The 12,142-nt window shown below is 45.7% G+C and overlaps 4 protein-coding genes across 4 annotated transcripts; 1 reads left to right on the top strand and 3 right to left on the bottom strand.

Moving 5' to 3' along the window:
- Nucleotides 1-1,694: 1,694 nt before the first annotated feature.
- On the top strand, nt 1,695-2,009 carry N7495_005697 (uncharacterized protein; the record flags this gene model as incomplete). Its single annotated transcript, XM_057208348.1, has 1 exon — nt 1,695-2,009. The coding sequence occupies one exon, from the start codon at nt 1,695-1,697 to the stop codon at nt 2,007-2,009; it is 315 nt and encodes a 104-aa protein (XP_057062122.1).
- A 393-nt stretch (nt 2,010-2,402) lies between these two features.
- N7495_005698 (uncharacterized protein) lies at nt 2,403-2,672 on the bottom strand (the record flags this gene model as incomplete). The annotated part of the gene is made up of 1 exon (XM_057208349.1): nt 2,403-2,672. One exon carries the CDS (start codon nt 2,670-2,672, stop codon nt 2,403-2,405), a length of 270 nt encoding a protein of 89 aa, XP_057062123.1.
- A 960-nt stretch (nt 2,673-3,632) lies between these two features.
- N7495_005699 (Zn(II)2Cys6 transcription factor) lies at nt 3,633-5,367 on the bottom strand (the record flags this gene model as incomplete). Its single annotated transcript, XM_057208350.1, has 3 exons — nt 3,633-3,664; nt 3,739-5,124; nt 5,172-5,367. 3 exons carry the CDS (start codon nt 5,365-5,367, stop codon nt 3,633-3,635), a joined length of 1,614 nt encoding a protein of 537 aa, XP_057062124.1.
- Nucleotides 5,368-6,846: 1,479 nt separating this feature from the next.
- Nucleotides 6,847-9,517, bottom strand: N7495_005700 (glycoside hydrolase family 92 protein; the record flags this gene model as incomplete). The annotated part of the gene is made up of 4 exons (XM_057208351.1): nt 6,847-7,564; nt 7,618-8,630; nt 8,679-9,316; nt 9,391-9,517. The coding sequence occupies 4 exons, from the start codon at nt 9,515-9,517 to the stop codon at nt 6,847-6,849; spliced, it is 2,496 nt and encodes an 831-aa protein (XP_057062125.1).
- Between the last annotated feature and the right edge of the window lie 2,625 nt (nt 9,518-12,142).

Here is a 12,142-nt window from a genome sequence, read left to right on the forward strand (position 1 = left end):
ATTGGAGGCTATTACACGTTACTGCTTCGCGACACAAGTTCTAAGCAGACCGATAGCTTCAGTATAAAGACCCTTGGACTGCCAAGTGGCGGCCAGATGCGCCAGGGTAATTAGCGTGTTATAGTGGTCCATACCAAGGTTTGTCTTCTGATTCTGTACCATCTGCAGCTGAAGCTATTTGGTCTCTTTTCCGATCAGTTCTGGTTTGAGTATATTGGAGCGAGATTGTTCATACTTGTCAGCGTGCTATAGTGGTACACACTAAGCTTCTTCTTGCGAGTTCCCAATACCTGTATCTCGAGCCTCTTATCCTCTTATAATTGGCCCTCACTGAAATATGTGTCTGTTAACGTAATCGTACTATCCAAAGATCTTGGACTCTATGCTTTAAATAAAATTTTACATCAGTGTCCTCAATTCAAACGCCATTTCCATACATTCTTCGAGATTACCAGCTCCGCAAACATACCATGTGTAACCGTTAAGAAGTATAGCCCACTGATGTAAGGCATCCTTTGATTCTGGTCGCTGTTCTACTGCCGATCTAACGTGTGGATAGCAATCTGAATATTTCCCAGTCTTCGTATTGCTCCCTGTTATTGGTCCATTCAATCCATAACACAGCTTTATATGAATCTGCCTTTCCACTGCTCAAGCTCTTCATGAGTTTTCAGCCATGCGCGCAACTTAAGCTGTACCAGTCGATGTATGGGAATTATTGTGTTGGTCTGCACGAATGAAATCAGCAAAAAGTCGCAAAGCATCGTGTTATAATTTTTGAACCTCTGATGAGTACTGTGAGATCACCACCCTTGGTCTCGTCATTATGCCCGCTTAAACGTTTCTGCAGACATTTTCTGGAATGACTTCTCAATCCGGACTTTTTGTAATTTGGCTGAACTTGAAGACTTCCCGAGATCACTGTCGATCGAAAAGTTCACGAGAGAGAGAGAGAGAGATTTACCATGGAGCCTGTCATGGTCAGGTTTCCAAGCTTTTTTACCTCTACTGAAGACTTCTGCCGGCTTGCCCAAATCCAATATAATGTGTATCCCTGATCAGCTATAGTAAATAGCTTATAACCCTGAGGAATTAGTTATTAGGCATCTTGAATATGTGCTGAGAACGCTCAAATTGCGAATCATAGACTCATTGATAGTGACTGTATTTGATGGCTCCCAATATTTCAAACGTACCTCTCGAATCCTAGGAGCAAATACATTTGATTTAGTTTTAGATGTAGCCGTAAATCATCTTGGGTAGCAGTCGATTAACTACGTTGAAAGGACATGGTTTACAGGTTGCACTATATATACTGGAGTAGGGAATGAGTCGTCCTAGATTCTTGGTATATACGTTGTGCAAGGTGGTGTAAAATGTGTTCGATTCATCTAGCTACATTGAATGACTTAGAAGCAGCTAAAACAGAGGGAAGTCGACCATTCTTAAGAGCTTGAGTAACTAATAAGACTCTTTCCTCCTGCTCTACCAATTCCTGCTTTTTTCAGCACGAATTGGAGGCATGGTGTGTGTTCAAAAATAGTGGGTTGAAATTAGACTAGATATTTTGATTAGGTTAGCGACGCAACCCGGAATCACGTTAGTCAGCGACGTGGAGGGGTTGATGAGTCAGTGATGCGTCCTTGCTTTTCCAGCCCCACCACAGGCTCCAAACCCCACCACAGGCTCCAATAATGGCAGACCCAGCGCCTCCAGGTCCCCCAGACTTCCCAGATCCCGCAAATGATCAGCAAGCCCCCGATGGTCAGCAGCCAATTCCCCAAGTTGTAATCCCTCCACTTCCAGACTTCGCATTGGCTGCCGACAGCCTTCAGATTGAAGACTATGGGATGCAGGTTCTGCAGCAGTTACGTCTCATGAATGACGGAATGAACACACGATTTGACGCGATGGATGCTCGATTTGACGCGATGGATGCTCGACTTGGCGCTATGAATCAGCGAATTGACTCTAGAGACCGCGCATCTCGCCTCGTAAATCAAGTCTAGAGTTTCTAGTGTTAAAAGCTAATATTTATTGATAGTGTCCGCAATGCGTCAATCCGCCTGGAAAATAGTGTTGGAACCAATGGAATCTGGTTTGCTGAAGCGAATGAACTCGGGAAGTGAATGAAACTAGTGGAATCGATTCCATCGCGGGAATTTGAATGAACACACATCTTACCGCATAACTTATTACACGTACAACGTAGTAGTAATAGTGCATCGAGATCCCTGTGAACCGATAAATAGCTTTCTGCGTGAAGACTCGCCTCTACACCCACTATTCTCCTTGGTCAACGGCCATGTTATCCCGGGGGCAGCCTCGTGACATCCGACACATTAATCACATGAACCGTAAGCTACTCTACCTTTTATTCTGAAGGAAATCACTAATTATTATCAGGCCAAGATGTCGTCGCCATTCTCAACGCTCTGATGGAGACCGTTCCACGGAACGCCTTGCTGGTGTGCCGTAGACGCCTTATGCTGGCATATGGCATCTACCACATCTGTGTGTGATCCAGTGGACTGTTGCGAGGGAGCAGGCCGCAGGATGGCGATTATTCTGGCCGGTATGCATGCTACCATATTTATAGCCCTAGCCAGAGAGTCAGAGACCAGAATTGCATAACTTTCGAGAGCACTGGTATCCCCCGCTGTAGAAAACATAGTATGTACCGCCGCCTACCTAGAACAGCAGGAGATATACCTACAGAGGACATAAGAGAGAGCTACAGCTTAAAATCTTCATCTACAGTGTGCTTAGGGGAGATGTGAGTATCATCTCGTCCTGTGACGCCCAGCGTGGCACCTTCAGCGTGAGAATAGGATAATATTTGCCCTCTCTGGCCTAGCACTAGTTGCCCCCCTCTCTATTGAGAGAATTCCGCTAGCTCCTCGGTTCCTGCTGTGTGTGGTCCTCGTCCTAGGCCTCTAGCGCCTCTTACTCCGCCGTCTGTGCCTCGTGAGCCTACTCCTATTCCTACTCCTGCTCGGCATCGATGACCTCTATCTTTAATTGATAGAATGGGTTTATTAGCGTCGCCCCTAGCTCAAGTCTCGTGAAGTATAAGTTTTCGCCAAAACTGTCTCTCTCGTACCTCATGAGTTTCGTGAATCGGGCTTAGGACTACACGCGTTTGTTTACCCGCTAAGCTTTGATAAAGTCGTGGGCCTTAGAATTATTCGAACTAAAAAGTATATACAATTCCGCTGCCTCTAAGCACGCGCCTGAGTCTCACTCACCATGCCCGACAACCGTTTCTGACAGTCAATTGGACGGATGAGGTCCTGAACGCCTGACTACATCGATGGCTATCTGATATTTGGGGTCGCTTGCGGTCGGTATAGCAGCTGGTCGATGAATGACCGTTTCACTTTGACAAATGATTCAGAAAATGGCTTCTGTTGCACTACGTGCTATGCGGATCGTGGATGAAACCTTCCAAGGTTGGAGGTTTCGAAGCCTCGTAGATGTCTGAGGGCTGGTGGCTCAAGAGGGCATTTACTCAAGGTAGGGGCAAATGATTAACCAATAATTGAAAGATGTAGCTATCAATAATTGTGTAATTGTTATCTTTCGATACACATATATTCTTTATTGGCCGGGCAAGAAATGTGTGCGTGTGATTAATAAGGTATGAAGTCAAACTTCATGCGGTCTAGAAAAAGTGTTAGCTTTGCCCCTCTCCTAGCAAAAAAGAAAAAAAAATTGAATACTGCAAGTAATGCTTACCCAGGAAATGGTTCCAGTTTTCGTCCTCGCTCATCTTATTCTCCCAATAATGCTCGAGAAATCTCAAAGACTGAAGTACATTAGGGACTCGGATAGTGTCGTGCAAAGACGTCAATAAGCCCTTCACAATATCACGATCTTCTCCCCTTGCCTCACAGCCCGCAATAAACAGTGGTGTCGTTAACATCACCCACGGGCTAAGACCGGATGATGGTCCAATTTGAGCTGTGCACTCCAGGATACGCTGCACAGAATGCTGCACGTTAGCCGATGTGGACGGCGTTTTGCGGAGCCGCTTGTGTATCTGAATCAGAGCGCTATGTTGGAACGCTTCGTTGCAGAGCATGAGTTGTCGCACACTCTCGGCAGAAAGCCTATCTGCAGATCCGGGGTAAAGTGATGGTTGAGAATCTGGGCCACGATCCATGAGTTGTCTCACGGATAGCTCCAGCAGTTCCGCTTCATCTTCGATGTTGCTTTCAATTTCACTCTCAATGAAGCCCGTGGCGTTTTTCTCGGCTTGGTTGATTCTCCAGGCGGCAGCGCCAATCTGACGGAAAACGGACGCTAGATCTACCGAGAAGCCCCAATAATCGTCCAAGTAGTCGGGTGATCCCCCTTGACCTTCCAAATCAGAGGTTGTAAAGTCTGAATCATCGCCGATAGGAGGCCCATTTCCGGTTAGAGCCGTCAATGATACAATTGATCGATACCATCGGTCCAGATATCGGCGAAATCCATTCACAGGTCTAAGCGAGGATTTCCGGGCATCTGATGTCTTCATGAGTGCCCTTGCACCTTCAATATGTGCTCGCCATGAATTTGGATTGATAGCCCCGGAGTGTATCTCTGCAAGACAAAGTGTGCGGGCAGTTGCTACCAACGCCTCTAATCCATTGTTCAATGGGGTTTGGAGCTCTTTTTGGAAGTGTGTTAAGCTAAGTCCCATCAACTGGGCAATGTCCGGGGCGGATTTCACGCTTTCGGACTGGTTTTGTAGGGCTTGTAAGTGGATTGCGGAGAGGGCAGTTGTTGCGTAGAGCAGAGATGGGGTCTGTAGGGCCATTGGTACGAGCATCCGGCATATATCTTGTTGCATTCCAGGGTGAGACGCCGTAATCTGGGACGCATCATTAATGAAGTGGTGGAGGAGGTTCTTTTGGCGAGACGTTAAGGACAAGAATGGATCGACATATTGCGCTAATACCAGTTCTGAGGAGCTGGGTTGCTCCCGTTCCTGTATTATAAGTGATTGAGATTGAGGTTGGAGTTGATGTGGAGGAGGGGATGGTGATTGAAATTGAGACAGGGTCTGTATCGTGGTCTGTGCTTCCGTATTTCCCGACTTTGTGGTGTATATGAACTCTCCCGGCGAATATTCTAGTCCTGGTCAGCGTGCATAAATTCTCCAGAATAAATACCTGATTACATACCCAGTTTTTGCATGCCTCCTGTGCCCACGCAGGCCCCAAATCTTGATCGAGAAAAGGCCCGACCACCCCACTGCAGCTGCATGGAGTACTTGCACTCCACGCCTGCGTGCTGGCAGCGTCCGCACGATGGCCTCTGCTCATCACATTTTTGACGCCGCGCTTTACATCTTGTGCAGCCGTTAAACGACCTCGACATTACTATGGAGTGGAATGAATGCCCGGAGGAATTGCTGCGGGGAAGTGCGACGTGGCGATCCTATCAGGGTTCGGGAAATGTCGCCGGAAATGATGTAAATGAGGCGTAAAGTAAACTAAATCTTACCCTTAGTTTGGGTTTTTCTCTCTTTGGATTGCGCTTTCTTAAGATTAGCGAGCACCCACTAAAGTCTCAATCCTTTTATTGACGGAATTGGTCAAATGAGCAAACAAAATGCATTTGTACTAAACTACATAACACGCTCCGTATCTGCCAAATTGGGCTACACAGCATCCTTCAGGAGATTCTATATAACAAGAGATCCGCAAAGGGCTGCGTATTTAAATCTACCTTTCTCGGACGAGCCCTATGTGCAATCAATATTTTTTACGATCACTTCGCTATACTTTTCACTTTAGATGTCACATTTAAGGGGGCTTGTGGCAGACACCTCCGTGTGTAAGTAGTTCCTCTCAACGGCTTGATTGCGTTCGGGGTTGCACCGGCGTTGAGTAAAAGCCTAGTCACATCTGGACTAGTATATTGCCCTACTTGGAGTAACGGGAGTTCAGTCGGATCACATTGGAGCTAAGCGAGAGAAGATATTGAATGCGATCAATGTTACCTATCTTCGCCTCGTAGCATAGGATAGAAGGGAAGTCTCTTTCAATATATTCCTTTGGGTGTCCTGATTTCACTACTACTTTTAGATATAACTATAATAAAACTTCGAAATCGCTAGATACTGTTACAAAATATAAGGCATGCTATATTAGCATAGCCCATATATGCAGCATGCGAGATTGGATGTTCCTTGGTATCCGGATTGCCCTGGTACCTTCGAGCTTTCTTGATATAATACCAATCAAACTTCCAAGTCATCGCGTCTGAACGCCTTTTCGCTGCCCATACTAACGCAGAGAATGTGTGTTACTGGGCAAGATAGGCAAAGAAATAGCCGTTTAGAGCCCAGGCGGAAAATATCATAATGATAAGTCCTAAAGGGATAGCTAGCGTCGTTCCAAATAGCTTCTGGGGTATGTCGTTTAGATACATTTTTGATGATTTGATCTAGTTATATCATAGGCCCTAAAAAATGGGGAGGTGGTGTAAGAAGGGACTGTGATGCTGCTACAGGCATTCTATCCGGTGAAATTACTATAGATGCCATAAGCCTATTCTGAATTAAGCTTACTCTGGTTGAAACCCCAGTCTAAAGCGAATATAAACATTCGCGAATCAAAAATCGGTAATAGATTAGATTAATTCAATTGGGCAGCTCAAAGATCTTTCGATATTCACAGGTAATCTTGAAACAGTTGACCTCCCTACCTGCTGTAGGGAATGTTCTAACCTTCCAAGCTTGGAAGGTTGTGGCTTCATTCCACTCCAGGGCTGTGAATTGAACTTTGGAATTTAATTCTCGATGACTAAAATATACCTCTATCTGAGTTCCACCTGAGCAGCAATAGTAGAGCATCAACCACCCAGACGGGCATGATGACCAATACGCAAATGTCTAGCAGTAATCCCCTCCCCACCCGCTCTAAAAACATTTTCAAAGTCCCCATAGAGCCCAAGCTCAAGCTCACGAGCACTGACATTAGACTCCTCTACTAAGGAGGGCGGAAGATCATCAACCTTGGTCCCCCAAGTACTCTCATCAGCCCCTAAAACCAGCACCAACTCATGACCCAATGTGAAAAAGTCATGATTAACCCAACTCTTAGTAAAAGGGTTCCCATTCAAAGTAGCAGACTGAATAAATCCGGTTCCGCTACCATTGACCGAGTTGAACGAGCTGAAATTCGTGACGCGGACTGTGGCCGTTTTACCGGTAAGAGGGGAGACGATGGATACAGACTCGAAGAATGGGACGGTGATGAGGTAGACGCTTTGGCCTGGGTTTGGAAATAGGCCCATCATTGACATGGCTACGAATGAACCCATTGCGCCAGAGTCGTCGTTGCCTGGTAAGCCTGCTGGTGTTGGGGCGAAGTAGGCGGGGATATAGGTCCGCACTCTTGATGTGGATTTTGCTGGCCGACCTGCGTAGTGGTATTGGAAGACTGTTAGGAATGCTGGTTCATTGCCTATGTATGTGATTTCTTTGTCGTGAAGGTAGTCGAGGCGTTTCACGAAGCTGGTAGGACCGCCTAGTAGTGTTATTAGGGCGGCCATATCGTGAGGGACGAAGCTGTGATGTGTTAGTTGTGAGTTAAAGTCTATTTAATTGAGCCTAGAACGCACAATTGGTACTCCCAGATACTGGATTCGAATGTCTCTGCGCCGGTATTCTGAAGTGAGCAGATGGAATCGCTGTTATCGATGTTGGAGCATTTCAGGGGATTTTGGTACCCCCATGTACCATTTAAATACTTTGGTTGAAAAAATCCTGTGAAACCTGTGCTGGATTCATTCAGGTAAGAAGTTTGATCGGCCTTGAACAAGTTCCGCCAGAAACGGGAGTTTTTCTCGTAGCGTTCTGCATCACCTGTCTTGTTCAGACCACGAGCCATCTGAGCAATGGCAAAATCATTATAAGCGTACTCGACTGTGCGCGAGATACTTCGTGTCATAGTACCAAAGCCTAGATAATCAAAATCCTCCACTGGGATGTAGTGCAGAGATTTCCAACTGTTTAGTCCACCACGACCCTCATTGGACCAGTCGTACGGCTCCTCTTCAGCGTCCTTCTTCACAGCGGCATACCCATAGTCCCAGTTGATTCCGTCTGTAATCCCCTTGACATAAGCATCAACAAGGATGTTATCGGCATTTGACCCTCCCTGCGTATATCCTTTACATAATGACATGCGACAATCTGGCAGCCAACCTAGGTGACGCTGGGTATCAATCAGCGAGCGAACCATTTGAGCCACGGAGCTTGGGTCGAATATAGTGAGGAACGGGAGCTGAGAGCGGAACGAGTCCCATAGACAGTAGAAGGAATCGAAGTATGGCTCCGAGCTTGTCCACAGCGGATTCTCGCCCGTATAGTTCTGAGGGTTCACCATTGTGCGATAAATTCCACTGTAGAAATTGGTGAGGACGGATGAATTGACCCCATTTCGAGATACACGTATGGGTTTCATCTTCTCAGTCCAGCTGTCGATGGCGGTCTTGCGTGTTGAGTTAAAGTCAAAATCTCCAATCTCAGACTCGGCGTGTGTACAGGCTTGTTCGGGACTGATGAAGCTCACTCCAACACGGACATGGACTAAGCCATCGGGAGGTGACTTGAATCGGACAAATCCACCACCCTATACCAATTAGCCCAAGACTTTCCCTGAGCATATCACAGAACCTACTGGTAGGGGATAGCCATTAATACCGCGAGAAATCTCTAGCACCTGAACTCCAGTGCTCGCACGAGCATCAACAAAGATACCACTATCTCTCAACGCTCCCGAACTGTTGAAGTCTGTACAGAAATGAAGCTTATAAGATCCACTGCCAAAGCTCGGCAAAAACCTCGCGCTGCCAGTCATCCGTCCTGTGGTACTATTAATTGAGATAGATGCATTGTCCTGCCGCGAATCGGATAGGTCTGAAAGATCTAGCAAAATCAGCGGATTGCTATCCTTTGTGAATTTAAACCGAAAAAGAGTTGTATGATGTGCAGCTGTCATGTCCACATGCACACCGGACTCCAACGATATAGCAAAATACCCCGGACTGGACTGTACCGAGTCTGACTGGTACTTTGTTTTGCGTGATTTCTTCGGATACACACAGCCGTTCACATCGTCGTTTGCGCATTGTGCGTATGGGAAGAGAGGGAAGTTTCCTAGAGATGGACTCCCTCCAGTGCCGGAGTCATGCATGCTTGAGAATCCTGTGACATTGCTGCCGTCGTAGGCGAAGCCGCCCTGGTTGTTTTCCGAGTCGGTATCTGCAACAGCTTTTGCCATGCCATAGGGTAGTGTAGCTCCGGAGAAGACATTTCCTGGTAAAGAGTTTCATGGTTAGATACAGAATATCAATCAGAGGGTACAAGCTCCCTCGTCAATTTTGACATACCGCCGTTAGCGCTACCGATGAGTGGATCAATATACTGCAGCACATCGTAGTCCTCAACAGGCGATGGGTCAGCCGCATTTGCTAGTACGGCTATAAAAAGCGGAAGAAGCAGGTTAATTACCGGCATCGTTGATGAGGGAAGAGTAAAGACTTACTGGATTGCAGTATCGAGCTGGAATTCAGGTCCTGATTCTTCCCCCTGGCTCGTGCCTGCCTTGTGACCCTGGCATGCGGGCGCCCCTGCCGATCAACCCCGCGTTGCAGTTGCAGAGTTGCATCAAGAGTGCATACAGATCCTTTCAATCAAGCTTTAGCACTAATATGGGTAACTTAGGGAGCAGATTATGCCAGGAGTAATTATCTAGGTAGTGCCCAGGTGAGTTCGTTCTCCGCAGCAACTTCTGTGAAGTCAGCTGTTATCTCCTGTAGGCAGGAGATAACTCCCTACATACTGAAAACAACGTGATATTAGAATCTGGTACTTCAGTGAAGAGCTGATAGCCCAATTCTTCTATTCATTGCGTTAGTTCAAGAGCATGTAGGTACCTAGGTCGGTAGGAGTTTTCTTTGTCTGAGAAACTTATAACTGGCCCGGGGACCTTCTATCATACCATAAATTCCAAGCAAATATTCTAATAGATAGCAATATGTCATTTGGAAATCTATTATCCATCCAATAAATTAGTGGATCTTCAGTATTGCAAGATGACCTTGGAAAAATTATTCATTGGGTCCCGAGGTTATGGCTTAAGTATAAAGGCTCGGGCCGCTGCCCGCGGGCGACCCCTTAGTGTCCCCACAACCTTACCTACACATTGAATGGATGTATTTTTTTTTTTTTTTTTTGGATCGAGTCAGAAAAGTCTCCAGGGCTAACTTTCCATTTCAGATGGTAAGGATTTCATTCACTAGTCAACTAAATTACCTGAGTACCTAAGTATTCTGGGGAACATGCAAATCTATAGATGCAAGTCGTGATCATGATATCATGCATGAGGCTATCCCAAGATTATTGATTCAGGACCTCGGAGTTCACTTTATATGTAGTCTGATATTCTATAATTCACACTTTTTCCGTAGGAATAGTGCCCTCAGATACAGACACCTACATATATAATGCCCAGGTGATGGGTGGGGTGAGTTTTTGTTTAGGTATCAATCAATGTTCAACTCTCTTGGAGCCCTTTCAAACAATTTTACGACTAAAATCACACTTTATCTAGGTGTCCGTAATACCATTGGAAGATTTTTCGAACTGTAGTGGATTGTGGATCTCTGAAATGGCTGGTGACACTTTTTATATGGAGGACGAGCCACATGCCTACTACCTAGGTAACCACTGGTGAAATGATTCTGGAGATCCCTTTGAGCTCTTTCAGGACTATACTCATACATCTCATTCCACAACTGCTTCTCGTTGACTTTTTATCCGCTTCCCCAGAGCTTAAAGCTGTATTCATGATTAGGTACACGACCCGAGGCCTGTATCTTCATGATGTCGTCGCCGAGGCCATCATGGTGGAGACCATCGCCACGTTACGCTGTACCCTTCCATTATGACTCGTAGTCAACTATGATGTCGTCGCCATGTTGGTCCCTACGATGTGCCCGGAGGTCCTTAAGTAGTGGGATCTTCCCACTTTCTTTCCTTTTTATTTTCTTTATTCATCTATCTCAACATCGACTTCAATCATCTCAGCATCAACTTCTGCTAAGTCCCTATCTCATATTGTTTTTTTCAATTGCTGACTTTCTTTTCCAAGGATCTTCCCTTTGCTCACCGAAGCTGCCTCTTTCTTCCAATTGGCTAAGTCCCCATCTCATATTTGATTTGTATTTGCTGACATCTTTTCAAGGGGTTTTCTTTTTCGCTGTCGCTTTTTTCATAATTGGCAAGTCTCTACCTCGTGTTATTCGTGTACTCTCTGACCTCTTTTCAAGGCTTTTTTTTCCGCTGTCGCTCGCTTTCTTCATATGACTGGCTAAGTTCCCATCTCATGTTATCTTTGTACTCGCTGACCTTCTTTCAAGTGTTTTTTTTGCTCTCCAGGGCTGTCTCTTTCTTCCAACTGGCTAAGTTTCCCTCTCCTCTTATTTAGTACCCACTGACCTTTTTTTTTTTTTTTGTCAAGGGTTCTTCATTTGATAGCTGGGACTATCCGTTTCTTCATCTAACCGGCTAAGTCCTCATCTTCCCTTGACCTTGTATACTCGCTGATCTCTCTTTTATCAAGACTTCTGATATCTTTTCGACTCTCTCTATTTCTTGCTTCGACCAGCTAAGTAGCCCTCTCCCTTTGATTTAGCTCTCCGCTGACCTTCCTGCCAGTATGCATATGATGAGAATTCTGATGCATTCTGGCATTTACCTGGACTTTGTCCTCAAGACTTGATTTATCGAGCAACCATTTTTTGATCTCTAAAATTGTGATTGATTTCATTCTTATACTTTTTTCATTGCTTGATAACCCTTGTTGGTTGCAGGTAGAGAAGAGAGGTTACTCAGTACTGCAGTTTGATATTGTCGGGATACTCAGGTCGTGAGTATCTACAATAGCTTGCTATTGGACTTCAGCTTACGCCGCAAGTGGTCTACGTATGCGTGTAGTACGTGCGGTAGTTGTAAGTTGTAAGAAGTGGTTGATTATCATGAAACTGCTGCTATGGATATGGTACCTGGAAGTCACATGATAAGCATGTGGCTTCCCACCCGATAAGCGGCGAGTGATCCCATGATAAGCATGAGATGATA

This window comes from Penicillium taxi (genome assembly GCF_028828555.1).
Source record: "Penicillium taxi strain IBT 34144 chromosome Unknown utg000004l_segment0_segment0, whole genome shotgun sequence".
NCBI classification, from domain to species: domain Eukaryota; kingdom Fungi; phylum Ascomycota; class Eurotiomycetes; order Eurotiales; family Aspergillaceae; genus Penicillium; species Penicillium taxi.